The sequence below is a fragment of the Aspergillus terreus genome, genomic scaffold (assembly GCF_000149615.1).
Source record: "Aspergillus terreus NIH2624 scaffold_12 genomic scaffold, whole genome shotgun sequence".
Taxonomy (NCBI): Eukaryota; Fungi; Ascomycota; class Eurotiomycetes; order Eurotiales; family Aspergillaceae; genus Aspergillus; species Aspergillus terreus.
The window spans coordinates 15,811-33,481 of record NT_165935.1 but is presented as its reverse complement, the minus strand read 5'-3'; the positions used below and the strand labels follow the sequence as shown (position 1 = coordinate 33,481).

The following is a 17,671-nucleotide window of genomic DNA, read 5'->3' as shown; positions in this document are numbered from 1 at the left end:
CGGGCGGCAATTTGCGAGTGACGCCCCGACTTCGTCTGGCAGAATCCGAACAACGCCAAAAGTGATCTCCTCAAGAAACATCGGCTGTTCCAGCTCTGCTGCCATTGCCCTCGATTCTCCCCTTTCCTTCTTCTCCTTGCCATAGTTCCTTTCCCTCCTTTCCTCCTCCTATCCGTCTATCTTCACACTATGCGGCCGCAGTTGTTTCGTGCGGCCGCCCGGTCTATCCGGGTCCCAAAGGGCAACTATCCCAGGGCCTTCGCGACGACAACCCCTCGCTCTGCCGAGGTGGAACTCACAATTGGTACGCCCCATTGGACTTTGACTGCTACGTTCTGTTCGAACACTAACATTTGTGTGTGAAGACGGGAAGAAGGTCTCGGTAGAAGGTGAACATCACTCCTCACAACGCTAATCGGTGACGACGCTTCTTACTCACACTTGTTACAGCTGGCTCCGCTCTGATCCAGGCTTGCGAGAAGGCTGGCGTGACTATTCCGAGGTATGTTATCTCCTGAGGCGCTTAATATTGGAAGATACTGATGAATTGCGACAGATACTGTTACCATGAGTACGTTATATCTGGTTCGAAGGTGTCTACTTCCCCGATTACTAATGAAGCGACAGGAAGCTCCTTATCGCAGGAAACTGTATGTCCCATGCAGAATAAACACCATAACATGTTACTGACCCAACCAGGCCGTATGTGTCTCGTCGAGGTGGAGCGTGCTCCCAAGCCCGTCGCGTCGTGTGCTTGGCCCGTACAGCCAGGGATGAACGTCAAGACCAACTCCCCGCTCGTTCACAAGGCCAGAGAGGGTGTCATGGAATTCCTTCTCGCGAACCACCCCCTCGATTGCCCCATTTGTGACCAGGGAGGCGAGTGTGACCTTCAGGATCAGTCGATGCGCTATGGTGCGGACCGGGGACGTTTCCACGAGGTGGGCGGCAAGCGTGCCGTTGAGGACAAGAACATTGGACCCCTGGTCAAGACATCGATGAACAGATGCATTCACTGCACTCGCTGTGTTCGGTTTATGAACGACGTCGCCGGTGCCCCCGAACTCGGAACCGCCGGCAGAGGAAACGACATGCAGATTGGTACCTACCTCGAAAGAAACCTCGACTCCGAACTTTCTGGCAACATCATCGACCTTTGCCCCGTCGGTGCCCTTACTTCGAAACCCTATGCCTTCCGCGCTCGTCCCTGGGAGTTGAAGCACACGGAATCGATTGATGTCCACGACGCCTTGGGCTCCAACGTCCGGATCGACACCCGAGGCATGGAAGTTATGCGCATTATTCCCAGACTCAATGACGACATCAACGAAGAATGGATCAACGACAAGTCCCGTTTCGCCTGTGATGGTCTCAAGACCCAGAGACTGACTACGCCCTTGATCCGCAAGGACGGCAAGTTTGTCCCCGCCACTTGGGAACAGGCTCTCACCGAGATTTCCTCAGCCCAGCAGAAGCTCCAGCTGAAGGAGAACGAGTTCAAGGCTATTGCCGGACACCTTGTTGACGCTGAAGCCATGGTGGCCATGAAGGATCTCGCTAACAAGCTTGGCTCGGATAACCTGGCCCTCGATCAGCCTGGAGGAAGCTCGCCGATTGCCCACGGTATCGACGTTCGTTCGAACTATCTCTTCAACTCTCAGATCTACGGCATTGAGGAAGCCGATGCCATCCTCCTGGTGGCCACGAATCCTCGTCATGAAGCCTCTGTCCTCAACGCCCGCATCCGCAAGCAGTATCTCCGCTCCGATCTCGAAATCGGACTCGTCGGAGAGCAATTCGAGAGCACTTTTGAATTCGAGCATCTCGGAGCTGATGTGGCTTCTCTCAAGTCTGCTCTGTCGGGCAAGTTCGGCGAGAAGCTTGCTGCCGCTAAGCGCCCTATGATCGTTGTTGGTAGCGCTGCGGCCGAACACCAGGACGCCAAGGCCATCTTCGAGGCCGTTGGCAGCTTTGTCGAGAAGCATGCGAACTTCAACACGCCGGAGTGGCAAGGCTACAACGTCCTCCAGCGTGCCGCGTCCCGGGCCGCTGCCTTTGAGGTCGGTTTCACTACGCCGTCCCCGGAGGTCGCCCAAACCAAGGCCAAGATGGTGTGGCTCCTCGGAGCGGATGAAGTCAGCCAGAGTGAGATCCCTAGCGATGCGTTTGTCATCTACCAGGGTCACCACGGAGACCGCGGTGCCCAGCTCGCCGATGTCGTTCTTCCCGGCGCGGCATACACCGAGAAATCCGGCACCTACATCAACACCGAAGGACGGGTGCAAATTACTCGTGCGGCTACTTCCATGCCTGGTGCTGCTCGTGAGGACTGGAAAATTGTTCGGGCCACGAGCGAGTTCCTTGGTGCCCCTCTTCCTTACGATGACATCGAGGCTCTCCGTGACCGCATGGAGGAGATTAGCCCTGTGATGCGCCGCTATGACGTTGTCGAGCCGACTTCCCTCAGCTCGTTGAGCAAGGTCCAGTTGGTTGACCAGAACAAGGGCAGCCAAGCCACCGGCGCTCCTTTCAAGAAGGTCATTGAAGACTTCTACTTCACTGACTCGATCTCCCGGAGGTACGTAATTTGGAGCCCGCAATGCATCCTACCATCCCCGCATCATCCTTTGCTAACTACAACAGCTCCCCTACCATGGCTCGCTGCTCAGCGGCCAAGGCTACTGGAAACCCGGAAACGAACTTCATGGCTGCTGGTGAAATGTCCCCTCAAGCCCTGTATGGCTAGGCCTTCGGGACTTAATTGTGGTCTATTGGATTGTTCTAGGCGTTGTAGTTGTAACACCTATCTATGTTCGTTTTATCATTTTCTTTTTACGTTTCCCTCCCTCGTCGCTATGTCTTTCTCATCGTGCCTTCTAATCACCTCTGCTGCAACATGGTATGTCGGAAGTGAACTTGTACATAACATCAAGATAAAAATTCACCGAGAGAAGAGAAATTCATACAGTGTATTCATTTGGGTTCATTTTGGGCTTGGGCGAGTCGCGCGCAGACTGCCTACCAACGCTGCGAAGGTTATTAGCCATTGTACGGACATACCTAAGCTCCTGTCTGTTTACGGAGACCTTGGTTTTTTTCTTGTTATAGTAGATCAGAGAGTGTTTCATATTAGATATGTCATAAGCGTATCAAACCACAGGGTATTCAAAGTTCATCGTCATCGGTCTCTCCTGCGGTGTCTTCTCCGGCTTCATCCTGTTGGGATGGCTGCTTCGCGGGACTATCAGACTTGGCCTGTGGCCTCCTGGCAAATGGAAGCTCTCTCCGCGGAGGAGGCTCGGTTGACTTCTTCATCGCTGGACGCGCGGACAACCGCTTACCGCTGGATTCCGCATCTGCATTCTCGTGGTCCTGCCCACCGGCTGATGCCGAGGACTCGTCGTCGGTTGCTGTCTCTTCGTTGTCTTCTAGAGGCTGGGGAGTGGACCGCTGCTCATCATCGGTCTCATCCGGTTCTTGCGCGTCTCTGCGATTCTGAGGTTGATCGACTTCCATTTCCTCGAACCCATCCTCGCTCTCAGACTCCTTGTCGTCCATTTGGCGAGCCGAGCGCTTGGAGTTTCGGCTTTTCGAGGCCGGTGTGCGGCGTCTGCCAAAGGTAGCTGCTTGGAGATCGGATACTAGACGATGTATCGGTTAGTTCCGCGGAGATAGACCAGACTAGCGATGTCTCTTACGCTTTTCTGGATCTACATTTGCAGAAGCCAGCAGACGTTGTTGGTTGCGAATCTTCAACTTTTTCTCGTTCAACAATTGAACGAAGTCGGTCATGAGTTGTTCTTCGTGCTGATGCTTGGCGGAGATAAAGTCCTCCAGTTGTTTGTTGAGCCGCTTAATGGTGTCTTCCGCGGCGCTGTAGCGATCACGAAGCGAGGAGAGTTGGTCCTCGATCACGTCTGCCCTTGCGACTGCCGTTCCAGTCCAGTCGAAAAGCTCGATGGCCTGTTCATCATCCTGTTTTAACGACACGGACCCGAGACGTTGCTGCGTTTGGTTAGTATGGAAAACCAGCAGTTCTTATGGGGAGTGAGCACAGACAGTTATACCCTGGATCCTTTTCCGGATCGTGATGATCAACTCCTTGTCCTCGTCGCCTTCGCCCACAATGCTCGCAGATGATTCGATTCCGGCCCGCGTATCATTCCCAGCGATATGCGACTTGTCACCAAAGACGTATGAAATCACTCGCTGCCATTCTTCATCGCTGTCTTGGTAGTTTTTTGCGCGGAGTTTCTTGAGCTGACTCTGTCGCACTGTCACAATTCTCAGTACACTATATATATATAAAAGCGCAATGCTTGGTAAAGAGAGTCGCAGCTACCGGTTCCAGTATACGGGGTTTCGCCTTCGGTGGCCGCAATGGTATAGTCGTCTCCAGTCCGGTTGACGTGGAGAAGCGCAAACGACGCGGGGTCGTCCGATCTCGGGATGCGGAGAATGCGAGGGAATGGAACTGGATCAAATGGCGGCATGGCGATCGATTGTAGACTCTGTGTGGGCGATAGGCCAGGAGAGAGGTGACTGGGGAGCTGATATAGCCTGCGTAGGAAGCATGTCAGTCCAGGCATCTACCAGGTGCTAGGCCATGGTTACCTAGGAAGAACGGGACAGTCGGTCCGAAGGTTGGCGCATTATTAGAATACGGAAATCTTTTCAAGTGAGTTGGGTTGCTCTGGAAAGATATTGGGAATATTAAATAGGTATTATGGACAGATTATCCCCCGGTATGATTGCTATTGGGGTAATTCACTGATTCACTGGTTCTCCAAGCATCAACGTCACAGCTAATTGATGCCCCACTAATCAGGCATCAAATTAGTCTGGTCAGATAAAGCAGGTACGTAACCAAGGCACCAAGTGCGTCCAACCACAATTCGGTGTACGTACCTCGGAAGGAGTTTACGGAGTCTACCTAAGGGAGTACGTATGGTATGGCGATCATCTTCGCGGATGGTATACCTCGTGTGTCATCAGGGCGCGGCGTGGTCGTGGCAACAGGCCCGTTACAATAAACAGGTACAGATAGATGGCAATCACCGACAGTATTTGGATACCATCATATGATAAGTCCGAATCGACACTGTCGACGGAATTGGATCGATTCTTCACATCGGATCTAGCACCATGCGATGTTGATCCATATTGCTGCAGCTGGTGGGTCGTCAAGACGGTGGACAGGGTAACCATGGCATCAAATCCGCCAAACACGGTGAGAAACGAGGGACCGATCAGCTCCGATGGAGAATTCTGCGAGACTTCTCCAATGAAAGCGAGAGAAACGGCGGAATACCATCGGCATGACACCTCTCAACCTCCTATAGTACCTGTAGATAAACTGTCGGAGTCGTGGTGGTGGATCTTGTCTTGGTGTACTTTTGCATGAGGCTGCTAGTAAGCAATAGTTCACCAGAATAGGTAATCTCTAAATCTTCGGTGGTGTCGTTTCCCCTCCGATTTTCTCACCATCCCTCATCTCTTCTCGACGCTCTCCCACCACTCTCTCCCTCGTTGAACCGTCCTGAATGATTGATGGAGGGTGGGCAATTTTAGACATGCTCGCGGATTGCGCCTCCTGGCTGATCTTTATTTGACGTTCTTGCTCTCCTCCCCGGAGAATCTTCGACTTCCAGCCACCACCCGCCTACCACACGCGAAACACTACACGCCCTCGTGTGCCTCCTTTTGTTATTTCTCCGCCCCCGGAGGCTCTTCACACTTATGTTGCCCGGTTCCAACAACCTTTGCGGAGAAACATCACGACCAGGACTCCAACCCACCGTCTGAGTCTCCCAATCAACCCCCCCATTCCCTGATAGGAGAGAACGTATCTCCCGCATTTTCGCGTCCAAGACAACACCACATTCGCCCCGGCATGACATTCCTTTCCATTTCCAACCCAGCATCAGCGCCGGAGAGCCTCCAGACTATCGCTTAGGGCCCTGGACCTTCCTACCAGCTCCCACGGAATCTCCTGATCTCTCCCGCTGTTCCATTAAAATGGAGCCGTTAACCCTTCGGATGCGACAGGGTGATGAAGAGACAATCGAATGTTGGGACGACGATGACGACCTACAGTGCTACGGAGACATCCAACTACGCGCCGCTTCAACCGCTACATCAGTAACCAACTCGTCCGTCCGCCGCTCTGGTCACCGAGACTCTATCTCGTCCCGCCGCTCCGCACGCTCTGACCTCGATTCCAACGTCGGCACGGACGAAGACTGGCAGGTCCAACTGTTAGACACCGAGGATATTGTCAGCGAGGAAGCCATTTCCTCTGCTCGAAATGCAGGAATTCCATTGCCCGCGAATGTTCCCAAGTCGGCGCTTGTCGGTGGGACCATAAAACGTCTTGGGCGAAGGAAACCGAAGAAGGACTTTATTGATGATTGGTCTGAAGAAGTAGAACTTCCCGGGCCAGACAGCGTGCTGGAGCTCAAAACGCCCCAAGCGTCATGCTTCCCGGAATCACTTCGACAAGTCAGTTCGACCGCGACAAGCCCAGTGAAGACCACAGCCACAACTTTCTGGAGCGACGATACCCATATACACCTGCAATCAGCATTGACAGAGTTGGACAAGCTCCAAGACGCAGACGTTGCTACAGATTTCGAAGATGTGCCGACGATCAAGGTCCCCAAGTCCCGGTCTCCACAAAGAACAAGCATTGCGGACGGTCCGAAGCCCGGAACTGAGAACAGTGCGGAGGACAACTTCGAGGATGATTTTGAGTTCCCGGATAACGACGACGTTCTGCGCCTTTCGCCTCGCAAATCGAATGCCCGAAATTCGAGCCCTCCGCCCGAGGAATTGGATGTGGATTGGTCGGAAGGTAGCATCGGAGTCCGGTTTGGGGGCACTACGAGAGACCGTCGATCGAACCCCAGCTCCTCAGTCACTGCTGTCAGCCCTAGCGCTTCGAGTTGTTTGACTGGAGAAAGTGAAGATGAGGGCTTAGACGGCCTCGTGATACCGGAAGGTCCTCTAGATCTCGAGTCACCCCTGAGGAAGCGAAAGGAGCCCAGCCAGTTTGGTGCCTCGAAAGAGGTAGACGTCCGTCAACAGCCACAAGATACCGATGATTTCTTCTCCGGCCTCGAAATCGACGACGGCGATGCCTTTGATGCTAGAAGACTATCGATAAATCCGAATGTGAAGCGCAAGACCGAGCGCCCTGGGAGCCCGACACGGCGGTCAGCGACTACCCTTACGTTTACTAATGCAACGGTTTCTCCAAAAACACGAATTCCCCGACCTTCAGGCCATGACCGGCTGTCGACACATCTGGAAACGGTTTCGGAAAGCGGCGCTCCTCTATTCCGGTTTCGCGATTCCATGTCGCGCGTGAACACTCACTCTTCGAACCCGTCTGTCTCGAGTCTGCCAGCTGTTGGATCTACGTCGTTCTCCCCAAGTCCCCCAAGCGCGAAACGAGTCACCGGTTCTCGTCTGTCGAAGGAATCCGCATATAATGAAGGGGTAGGTGGTGGGAGGTTACCGCTGAGATCGAAACGATCCATGCCTACGATGCGAAATACATCGCAACTCTCGATGTCTCCATCTTTACAGGGGTCTCCGCAGAGTAGCACAAGCCGTCCTTCTGTTTCTACTGTCAGACCCAAAACTCCTATCGATCGCCTCGGGATTGACACTCGACAAATCATTCGCAGGGCGCAGCCACCATTTATCCCAGCAGGGGCTTCTGAGAATCAGTCTCATCATGCTCGGGTCAAGAGCTACCGCCACTCCCGACGAACGAATTCGGACACTATAAATGATACGTTCAGCTCTCAGGGGCTTGCGCCTCGTTCGTCACGGTCGAGTCGTTCGGACATTTTTGACGGGAATCCTAGTGACACAAGTCCAGAGAATTTCGTTGCTGGAGGAAAGCGAACGCTCACTCGACCGACGCGTCGGCGGAATTTTGGCGATGGTAGCGAATTGGCATCATTCGATGATCTTCCCACTTCCTCGTCTGCAGAAAGCAGGTTCATCAAGAACCCCTCTGGTCGTGGCGCACCCAAGACTCTCCGAAACAAACTCACTCGGAGCCAAACCATTCCATCGAGAAACGAGCCCACTCCTCCGACATTGCAACACGTTTCCTCCAAGTCCAGTGACTCCATTCCGAGGTTTGCACGTGATACGAACGCATCGAGGATCGCAAGAGAGCAACGCATCGCTTCGTTGAACTTAGCTCCAAGAACCGGGATGATAATACGCTCACCTCTCTCAACTCCAAATGGCGATCTCAGACTATCTCCCGTGTACCATCCAGCTCTTTATCCATCAAAACCAAGAAGAGCAGACCCCGTTCGGGATCTGGGAATAAGCCGCATTTGATCAAGCCTTTGGGAACAGGTGTTCAGGAGCCCAGATGTAAGTCTGATCCTCGCCCACGCACACTGTAATATACTAACAACTGTAGCACTGAATGGGATGCACTACAATCCTGCTGCGTACCGCTGGGAAGGCAATGAAAATTCCGTTCGAGCATTTGATCAGGGCTCTCCGAGATCCCCAAAACCAGCACCAGCCCTCATCACGAAGGTTGGAACGATGCACAATGTGCAGGTAGTGGGAGAAATGGTTTTTGATCCACGGCGTATGTGTTGGCTCAAATTGGCGCCATCACAACCAGGGGCAGACGGCGTGGTCGCTGTTCAGGACGAAGATGATGTATTCGCTGGACTTGATGATTTGGAGGAGAGTGCCAGGGAGGCCAGTCGCGTCAATCACTCTGCTGGCGACGAAGTTGGCTTCAATCCCAGCGGTGACGACCGCAGCTGTGGAGACTCATCGGACGAGTGGCCCATCACGGAAGAGTTCGACGTTGGCCCCCGAATTTGTTCGACGACAGCGAGCAGAGGAAGAGAAGTGGAGGCGCAAGGTCGACAAATGGACCAGGGTCGACCGAGAGAGACTAGGGGATGGGTGGCGATGGGCGATTCGAGACCTGGTGAGATTCAACAGTGGAAGTGGAACTGGAGATCGTTGATCAGCGAATGCTCCGGCTGATCTACCTACACGATCCTCGAGACAGTCGGTCAGCGATGGGGAAAGGAGATGACTATGGAACTGAGCGGGTACGGGGAGTGCCTCAGGGTGTACTGGATTATACCCCTCGGGCCAACCTGCTCTCCTCTATCAGGGGAGTCTGCCTGGTGCTCAGATGACTACGAGAAGACGCCCTTCCATGTCTGTGAATGGCCACCTGCTGGGGTCGGAATCGGAACGGAGTGAGACCTGGCAATACGGCCTGCAGGCTTATGATGGAAGCGGCATGGATTTCCGGTCCTATAATGAATGGTAATGTCACAAAAATATCCCCGTCTCCCTGTCAGTCTGCCAGTGGACGCATGCCCTTGTGATTCCGGGAGGGATACTGGGTTGTGACAAGGCATGATTGATAGGAGAAGCAAGGTTGTCATGTTATTTATGTATTATAATGTTCCTGGTATATATCACTTACGAATGTAGACGACTTCGGCCTGGTTTTTCTGTTGATTTTCTAGTGAGCCTATCTGGGTAGAACAAGAAAATGCCTGGTCCCATCATCCTCTTCCTCTCTTGCTATGTCCTTACATGGGCTGCCCCCTTCTATTAAAACAGAAGAACACTTTCAGTCTGAGGCGCAAACGAGGACGAGGTCTATTATTGATCCTGTGTAGCCTCTCGTCGCCAATAGCCAACTTCAGCCATAATCTCGGCCAAGGAACCACAACACTTCGAAATGACAAACAGCTTGACAAGAAACGTTTTTCTAGGCCAGTAGTACTTCTGACGTGCTTCTGTGGAACCTGCACGATGGTGTTGTTATCTATTCTAATTCGATCTCAAGTCCCCATCTAGTACGAGGTGCCCTTTCACCTTTCCGGACCGCGCCTTGTTTCTTTTCCTTTGCCATTTGTGCGTCCGTGTGTTTGCATACAGGTATCACTGCATCGGATCGATAGTAGGAAGTTCCGAGGAGGATTGATCTGGGTGTTTTGGCCAATGACTCGGCACCATATCGTTTGCCAACACATCCTGGATGTAAGCAGTGCGTCTCCTGTTAGTATTACAAGTGGAGATGGGTATCCTGTAGATCATGTTGGACAACGGAATACGCCCAATCATCTGTAAATCCAGTAAGCGCTGTCAGTGCCTGTGGGGTTTTCCCTGGAATTACAGCCACCATCACGCTATTCGCCCAAAACCTCCAGGACCGCGACAGACGGCATGGGTTCAGGACAGGGATCGGATGTATGGATGCGCTGTACTCTTACCTGGCACCCAGGAGGAGCTGGAGCTAGACCACCTCTCTGGAGGACTTGTCCAGGGAAGCAGCGAGCACCTCCAAAAATCCACGCCTGAGATCAGGTCTGGCATTATGCCATCATCAGCAAAAGACAAGCTCGCACGATACTAAGTGGGAACGAACTGGGGATGTGTTTGTCCGTGATGGAAGGCCCACTTAGTCCAAAGGCACGGTATAAGCCATCTATGCAGGCATGGCCAACAATAGTCGCCCAGTCTTTGTCTGAGAGTCATGGCGAAAGACTTCAAATGCCGACGACAATGATCCGCCGGTCAATCCTCTCGTCGGTCTGTCTCCTGAGGTCTCTACCCCAGTCACGGGCCTGGACGTGGTCTCCGGACACACACAGGGGTGAAATCTGGGAGACTCCAGATGCGGATCTTCGAAGAGGCCGAGGCCGAACCAATGGAGACAGTCAGTATCCATAACGAGCCATTCGAGTCGGTCCAGCAGGCATACCTGCAGGGGTGCAGAGCTCTCAGCTGCTCGAACCGCAAGCCACCACCAACTCGTCCTCTTCGTCTCCACCCAGCTAGGGACGAATAAGCAATATACCCATACGGGACCTAGTCGTATCATGGCGGCGGCAACTGGGAACGGTTCCTCCACATCAGTATTCTCGATACGAGACAGAGGCTAGCGGAGTCAAGAAACGGGTATCTATTTCGGGTCTCCCAGCTGCACTTGCCCCGGTTAGTTGCAGCCACTTCCGGCGGGAGGTAAAGACGCTTGCCAGGTCTGGACATACCTAGTTACTAGTGATAATGCATCTTCACAGTGGATTCAATGTTGATCCGGTGTTTTGCCCGGATGAGGGTCTTTGGTGGCACAGAGGTCCATAGAGGAGAAGTGACTTGGGGATATCCAAAGACTCATGGACATGCCACAAATTTCCTGTCTGGACCATACACCGCATCCCGGTCATCCATGTCTTCATGTCCTGCGGGCAAACACAAACGAACACCCCCACAATGACAGCATGAAGAGTAGCCATGAAGAAATGAATGACACGCTGCTGGGTGGAACCGCGTTTGTAGTTCTGGCACACCTCTCTTTTCATCATCCCAGCTCTCATCACAATACGATTCTCCTCGCAATACAAGATGTGCCCATGATCCATCCAATTGGGAGATTTCCCACGAGATGTCCCTTCTGCCTGACTACGAGTGATGATGGCCTGCCCCAATCCATCTAGACCACATACCATACCTTACCATGTCATACCCAAATCTTCCAGGCCTCCACCGCTAATGCATTGCTTGCAGGATACTTGCCACACCTTCGTCCACACTCTGGCTTCCTTCTGCCAAGTTACGAGGCGGTGACTAGGGTGGAAATTAGTCCAAGCAAGGCTCTCCGAACTACACGAAACGTCTCCTCGGCGATTGTACTGATTGGTACTGCTCGTCGGAAGTCATCAGTCGTCCGGCATGATGACTAGACTCGTACGTGGGATCAGGTCTCTTCCTATTTGACCATCACTCATTGGTCTTCCCAAGGTCTATCGCATGCCTGTCCTTCGATCCAGGGCATAAGGCGCTACCCAGCGTATGCGTGAGACGGCGGAGCTCCATCGAAGCAGGGTGCTCGGAATATAGTCCTTCAGCACTGACACGAGGCTTGTAGGCTGGTGTCCATAAGTGTACATCATAGCCAAGTCATCACACAGAAACAGCATCTAGCTTCCTGATCTAAAGTTCTCTCACTTCCGTCAGGCCACGAAGCCATTATCGGCGAGATCATTGACATTGTTGACTTGCCAAATTCCTCCACCAGGGCAAAGCAATCAGCAGTTTGTCAAACACCCCAGTACATCATCATCTCCCCCTTTACCCCCCTGGTCAGTGGCAGCTTTGCTTTGTTTGATAGTTGGGTTGACCCTGGTCAGTTCCACAAGCTCCCTGAGGGTCGTTACGCTCATTCTTTCCTTTTTCTTTGCCTTCTGCTGCAGATGTCCTCTGTCATTATCCTCACGGTACTGCAGGGAGCGTCTTATGGATTCTTCTCGGAGCCTATCTTCGCCCCAGTAGGCTCCTCCCTTCCAATTGCTGGTACTGCATCTATACCCCATATTCCTTTTTGCGTGTCATGTCACTGAGAGAAAAATAACCACTTTCGCTGCCGGTCCAGGGTTCCTCTCCTCACAGACCTCACTGAGGTTACCTTGCAGCCTTCATGGGTAGGGTGCTATGGTGCTCAGCATATCACAACATTTCCTATGCTAGTCCCCCTTGAGGCTACTCACAGGGTCTTGATCCAGAGCTCCCTACGCCAGTCATCATTACACTTGACTTGAACCCCTTCTCCGCGGTGCTTTCCTGATATCCTGTTCTTTTTAAATAGGTCCTTGCCACCAGGGAAGTTCTGAACTCTTCTCCACAGGTTCCACCAGTCGGACTTTGCAAAGGACATTCCGTTATCACTTTCTTTTCGATTCAGACCTAGACGTTGCCTCTTTGCTCATATACCAGGACTGCAGTTGACACATTCGTTCCCTGGCTATTTCCCAGCTCTCAAGAATCGCCAAACCCCGTGATCCAGATACAACCTGCTTCGTCCATGCACTAAGCATTGGCCCCGGCTATTTACAAAATGAGCGGCTTTGACAGGCGCAGCCACGAGAGCAATGACACATATATCATGAGTCAACAACTTGCCTTGCCTGTACCCTACAGCAACGGCGATAGCCATGACTTTGCGATGAATGAATCAGGCCCCTATCACTTTTCTACCCAGGCTTTCAGCTCATACACGTCCCAATTTACCCCTTCTTACGGCCATGCGGCAGTCTCCCCTCATACGCATCATCTCGCTCCTCACCACTCACCAGCACACTCGGTTCCATCTACGCCCGACCATGCAGGTCTGCACCAGTCCGTGCAATACGCATCCCCGCCGCGGTACCTTCAATCGCCGCGGTATCTGCCCCTGCGAGACGCACTGGGAAGCACCGAAATTGAAAGCCAGGACTCCAGAAACGAGAACACGATGCTATCAGAGCCGGTGGTCCCGCCGTTGGACGGATTTCCGAACGTGAGGGAATTCGACCAGCTGATGAAAAGGTGACTGGCTATTTGTTATGTATATGTCGCCGCTGCTGGGATCGGTTGTGCTCACCCAGTACTTCCTCTAGCTACGTCGAGGACCTCTCCATCAAGAAACAAGACAAGGCTCTCATTCATGCTAAACGCGCGCGGAATATAAGAACGGTTCTGCTCGATCCTAAGGATACGGCTGTTGAATCTGCCCAGTTCCGGTACGATCGCGTCATCTCTCTTAGTTGTTGGTCGTTGGGCTAAATAGACTAGCTTCTGGGTGAAGAAGATGTTCAAGCTTCAAACGGTCGGTACCGGCAATTCAGAAGTCCGTATTTCCTATCTGCAGTCATGATGGAACATCAGATACTGACTTGAACCACTGGAAAGTGCACCAAGATGATCTGTCACGAGGGCAAGCCCGTGGCTGTCAGGGAAAAGCTATTCAAGATACTTACCAGGGCGCACCAACAATGCCAACATGGTGGAAGGGACAAGACATCGGCCCAGGTCCGTCAGATTTATTCATGGTATGTCGGATCCCAGTCCAATATCAAATAGGTCCGGCAAACATATTGACCGTTCCAAGGGTTCCCAAAGAACTCATCTCGCGATTCGTCAAGATATGCCCTACATGTCAGGTCCGCCGTGGTGGACCGCGTCTCACGCCCCCGAATTCAAGGAGAAGTTCCCCCCGTCTGGACATGGTGCCTCGATCCCCCAAGCTTCCATCACCACCCATGTCCAGGCGTGACTCGACACTGAACGGCCAGATGGCGCTAGAGCGATCCCAGGCAGACTACTTCGGCCAGTTCAGTGGCCACGGCAGCTGGATGGACAGCCAACGCAACATCCATGAGCGTCCAACAGCCCTCAACATGGCCTCCATCCGGTCCCTGGGTGCTGGGTCCATGACGCACCTGTCGGAGTCCATGGCAGCGACCATGGACAGTTTCGCCGGTGATATGTCCTTGGCCACCTCGCATGTGGGTTACGGCGCGGAATACGAACCCACTCATGGGACATCCGGTCACCGGGGTTTCTGAGCTGTGCTTGTCAGCATAATCTGATGGAGGATGAAGGTACATCAGACAAGTCGTTCCTGCGTTATCACTGTCTAATACGGGTACACACATGGAAGTGGATATGATGAAGATACCAAAACGGTCATCGAGGAACTGCGCAATTTGGAGGGCCTGGAGGGCCAATGTTTGACTAATGTCTTGACGACACAGAGCAGGGGAGTTTGGGCTGGATTTAAAAACAACTTTGTTTGCATGAGTACTCTTTTCGATGATCCTTTAAACAACTCCTTCCACTGTACGCGTAACCATAACTCCATAGTATACCTGTGGCAGGGACATTCGCAACCCTCGTACCTTGACGGTCACACCGAAGGGCCTACTGTTTGGGGGTTTGAATACCGTCCAAGGTACTGGGATCCAGTCCCCACCTAATAAAACATTCAGATCAACTCTGCTAAAAATACATAAAACATAACATAAACCCAACATACATTAAGTCTTTTTCCATCTCCAGTGACAGCTCCCCCCGACTCGCGCACATGTCACTGTTCAAACGGGAAGGGAAAACTTCTTCCCCTTCATCACCCTGCACCTTATTAGTACCCGCGGTAGTAACAGACAGTAGGGAACTCACTTCGTGTAGTAGATATAGAAAAAGTCCGAGTACAAGAGCGTCTGCACGATGCCCGCGATGACCGGAATGGGCTTGAAATAGCTCTCGGCAAAGTAGCGATAGATCCAGTTCGGGATGTAAAGGGCGCGGTACAAGCCCAGCGCAAAGAGGTAGTGAGTTGTGATGGTATCGGCTTCGCCAGTGCGCTGCAGCATGAAGAGCTGGGGGAGGATAGCGACAGACTCGAGCCAGATCGAAAATGTCCACAGGATCTGAGGCACGTCAGCTACCGTTCGCGAGCCACAACGGGCGGTGGTTCTCACCTCGGAGAAGCTGTAATCGGGGGGGAAGATCAGAGCAAGGAGAGCGCTGAACCCGAGAAGGTACTGCACTTTGAATGTATCGATGTTGGGGTCGTGCGTCGGCTTATAGTCGTTCAGCATGAGGTAGATGATATACGCAGAGGAGCCGATGAACAGGATCTTGAAGGTGGTATTGTACAGGGAGTCGGTGAACGCCCAGAAGAGATCTAGAGTCGCACGTTAGAGGACGCAAGAGAGAAGGGACGCACGGTAAGCATGGAGGCCTACCCAAATAGCGTGTCACAAACACCATAAAATATAACACTTGCGACTTGAATGACAATCCAGAGCAGCTCTAAAGGGCGCACGCAGGTCAGACACTCTCAGTCGATAACTAGGACGGGACGATGACATACGCTGGAGGACTTCATCTTATGTAGAAGGATGAAGATAGACGCGAGATGCGAGAAATCAGCTAGTCAAGCATTAACTGGTGATCAGACCAACGCAACCCGAGTGAACGAAAAACCCACCCGCAAGTCTGAAGATATTCATGATGACGAGGGTGCACGATGGCGACCAGGTTGACCGTGGGTTACAGGTAAATCAAGACGGATGGATGGCGTAGTCGATGGCGAGTCTGGGGCCTTTCAAGGGTCAATTGCCATAGGAGGTCGAGAGGATTCGCGAGGTGAAGTCAAGGCAAATATGGTCATGATTTTCGGTTTGGTCTATGTTGACACGAAGCCTCAAGGATGCGCGACAAGCTCCGAGGTGCGGCCCCACCCCACGCGTGATGCCGTAATGCAAGGTTCGCCCTTTGTAGCTCCTTCGGCCCCCTTCACTTCATTATGATCACCATCATTCCACTGCGCTCTAATAATAACAATAATACAGGGCAAATAGAGAGAGAACCATTCGTAAAGTCATGGAGCCACGCCGTTCTTCATGTCCGTGTTATTTTTACAAGTGATATCATTAAGTCTAACCGCAATCACGCTCAGAATATAGCCGCCGCTTGCACACTCTCCCCATCCGCTATGCGTTGCAAGTGGCCTTCGGCCAGCTCACTTTTCAGGGCGCAAATCGAGCTCTCCCGGTCCAATTTCTCCCAATCTCTGATTCCCGCGCGCTTCTGTCGCTGGCATTCCGATACCTGATCCAAGAGCCGATCCCGATCAGCGTCTAATTGCGCAAGGCGCTTCTCCAGGGTGAACTCGAAATTAGATTGCAGAAGTCGACCGCCCGGGACAATAGATGGAAGGCCTGCGAGGTGGTTCGTATACTTGGGGGTGCGAGGATGCGGTGTCCCCGCATTACTGCCCTGCCGATAAACATTATGCCGATGCATCTCCGCTGGTCCACTCGGCGGATGGCTCACGCGTGGTCCTGTCGGCGGCGTGTGCGAACTTAGGCTAGACCCACGCCGGGCTGGGGTTCCTCCCCATGCATTTTCTTTGAAATTGGGGCCTCCGCGAGGACGCGTGGGGGCTGATAGAAGCGAAAGATTAGATCCGCGGCCATGCAAGGCTTTGGGACCATGAGATGGGCCGGATGGTGGCGATTGGCTCTGAAACGCGTTGCTTGCCTTTGGATGACTCGGGATATTGGCGGGGGAAGTAGCACTGAATCGATTCGAGTCCCTCCACTGATCTCCGGTGCCTCGGCTGGGTCCATAAGTATCGTGATCTGGTGCCCTTCCCGCACGCACTGTAGGTTGGTCTGGGGCAGGGGACCTTGGCATCGCTTCGTCCCTACTCAACCTTGTCCTGACTGGAGGCGTGCGCTCTGGATAAGACTGGGAGTTCTCCGAGTTTCTAGACATGCGACGGTGTTCGGACGGATTTGGCGACCGCGCCCTAGCATCGATCGGAAACGAACTGACTCTGTCGGTAAAAGGCGATGTTCGCCTTGAGTTAGGCATAGAGCCGGGCGCTGAGTTGTACGTGGATGGGGCGCCCCGCGGAGATGGCGTCCGCCGTCGCTGGCCAGGATAACTCCCGCCATACCGGTCCGTCCGTCCTGCCTGGAAAGGGCTTCGGGATCGACGTGCGACTGGACCACGTGGAGGGTCGTCTCGCAGATATCCACGTCTTGAATGAGAGCTTGACCGCCTATACATATCGCTTGGGGAAAGCGGAGGGCGCCGGCTGGATCTGAAATCCTGGGCAGGAGGTGACAGATCTCGCGGCCGGTTTGGCGTCACCCGACCCCTTGAGAAATCACGCGAGCGGTTCTCGCCATATGGAGATCTCGATCGCCATGATGAATGTGGGGGAGACCTCGGTCTCCCTTCACGTCTGGGAGAGAACCTCCGCGGAGGTGAATGTGCCTTAGAGTACGAGCCGTTTCCAGAGTCGCGATTGTAGTAAGGT

At 53.1% G+C, this 17,671-nt stretch overlaps 6 protein-coding genes across 6 annotated transcripts; 3 read left to right on the top strand and 3 right to left on the bottom strand.

Moving 5' to 3' along the window:
• Nucleotides 1-189: 189 nt before the first annotated feature.
• Nucleotides 190-2,746, top strand: ATEG_07974 (putative NADH-ubiquinone oxidoreductase, subunit G; the record flags this gene model as incomplete). Its single annotated transcript, XM_001216595.1, has 6 exons — nt 190-355; nt 451-502; nt 557-571; nt 628-650; nt 700-2,578; nt 2,644-2,746. The coding sequence occupies 6 exons, from the start codon at nt 190-192 to the stop codon at nt 2,744-2,746; spliced, it is 2,238 nt and encodes a 745-aa protein (XP_001216595.1).
• A 935-nt stretch (nt 2,747-3,681) lies between these two features.
• On the bottom strand, nt 3,682-4,493 carry ATEG_07973 (uncharacterized protein; the record flags this gene model as incomplete). The annotated part of the gene is made up of 3 exons (XM_001216594.1): nt 3,682-4,005; nt 4,060-4,274; nt 4,343-4,493. The coding sequence occupies 3 exons, from the start codon at nt 4,491-4,493 to the stop codon at nt 3,682-3,684; spliced, it is 690 nt and encodes a 229-aa protein (XP_001216594.1).
• Nucleotides 4,494-6,018: 1,525 nt separating this feature from the next.
• ATEG_07972 (putative cytokinesis regulator (Byr4)) lies at nt 6,019-9,039 on the top strand (the record flags this gene model as incomplete). The annotated part of the gene is made up of 3 exons (XM_001216593.1): nt 6,019-8,153; nt 8,219-8,400; nt 8,450-9,039. 3 exons carry the CDS (start codon nt 6,019-6,021, stop codon nt 9,037-9,039), a joined length of 2,907 nt encoding a protein of 968 aa, XP_001216593.1.
• Nucleotides 9,040-12,913: 3,874 nt separating this feature from the next.
• Nucleotides 12,914-14,402, top strand: ATEG_07971 (uncharacterized protein; the record flags this gene model as incomplete). Its single annotated transcript, XM_001216592.1, has 4 exons — nt 12,914-13,383; nt 13,455-13,577; nt 13,630-13,688; nt 13,747-14,402. The coding sequence occupies 4 exons, from the start codon at nt 12,914-12,916 to the stop codon at nt 14,400-14,402; spliced, it is 1,308 nt and encodes a 435-aa protein (XP_001216592.1).
• A 528-nt stretch (nt 14,403-14,930) lies between these two features.
• Nucleotides 14,931-15,727, bottom strand: ATEG_07970 (ER lumen protein retaining receptor; the record flags this gene model as incomplete). The annotated part of the gene is made up of 4 exons (XM_001216591.1): nt 14,931-14,967; nt 15,016-15,523; nt 15,585-15,651; nt 15,713-15,727. 4 exons carry the CDS (start codon nt 15,725-15,727, stop codon nt 14,931-14,933), a joined length of 627 nt encoding a protein of 208 aa, XP_001216591.1.
• Nucleotides 15,728-16,296: 569 nt separating this feature from the next.
• ATEG_07969 (uncharacterized protein) lies at nt 16,297-17,418 on the bottom strand (the record flags this gene model as incomplete). The annotated part of the gene is made up of 1 exon (XM_001216590.1): nt 16,297-17,418. One exon carries the CDS (start codon nt 17,416-17,418, stop codon nt 16,297-16,299), a length of 1,122 nt encoding a protein of 373 aa, XP_001216590.1.
• Between the last annotated feature and the right edge of the window lie 253 nt (nt 17,419-17,671).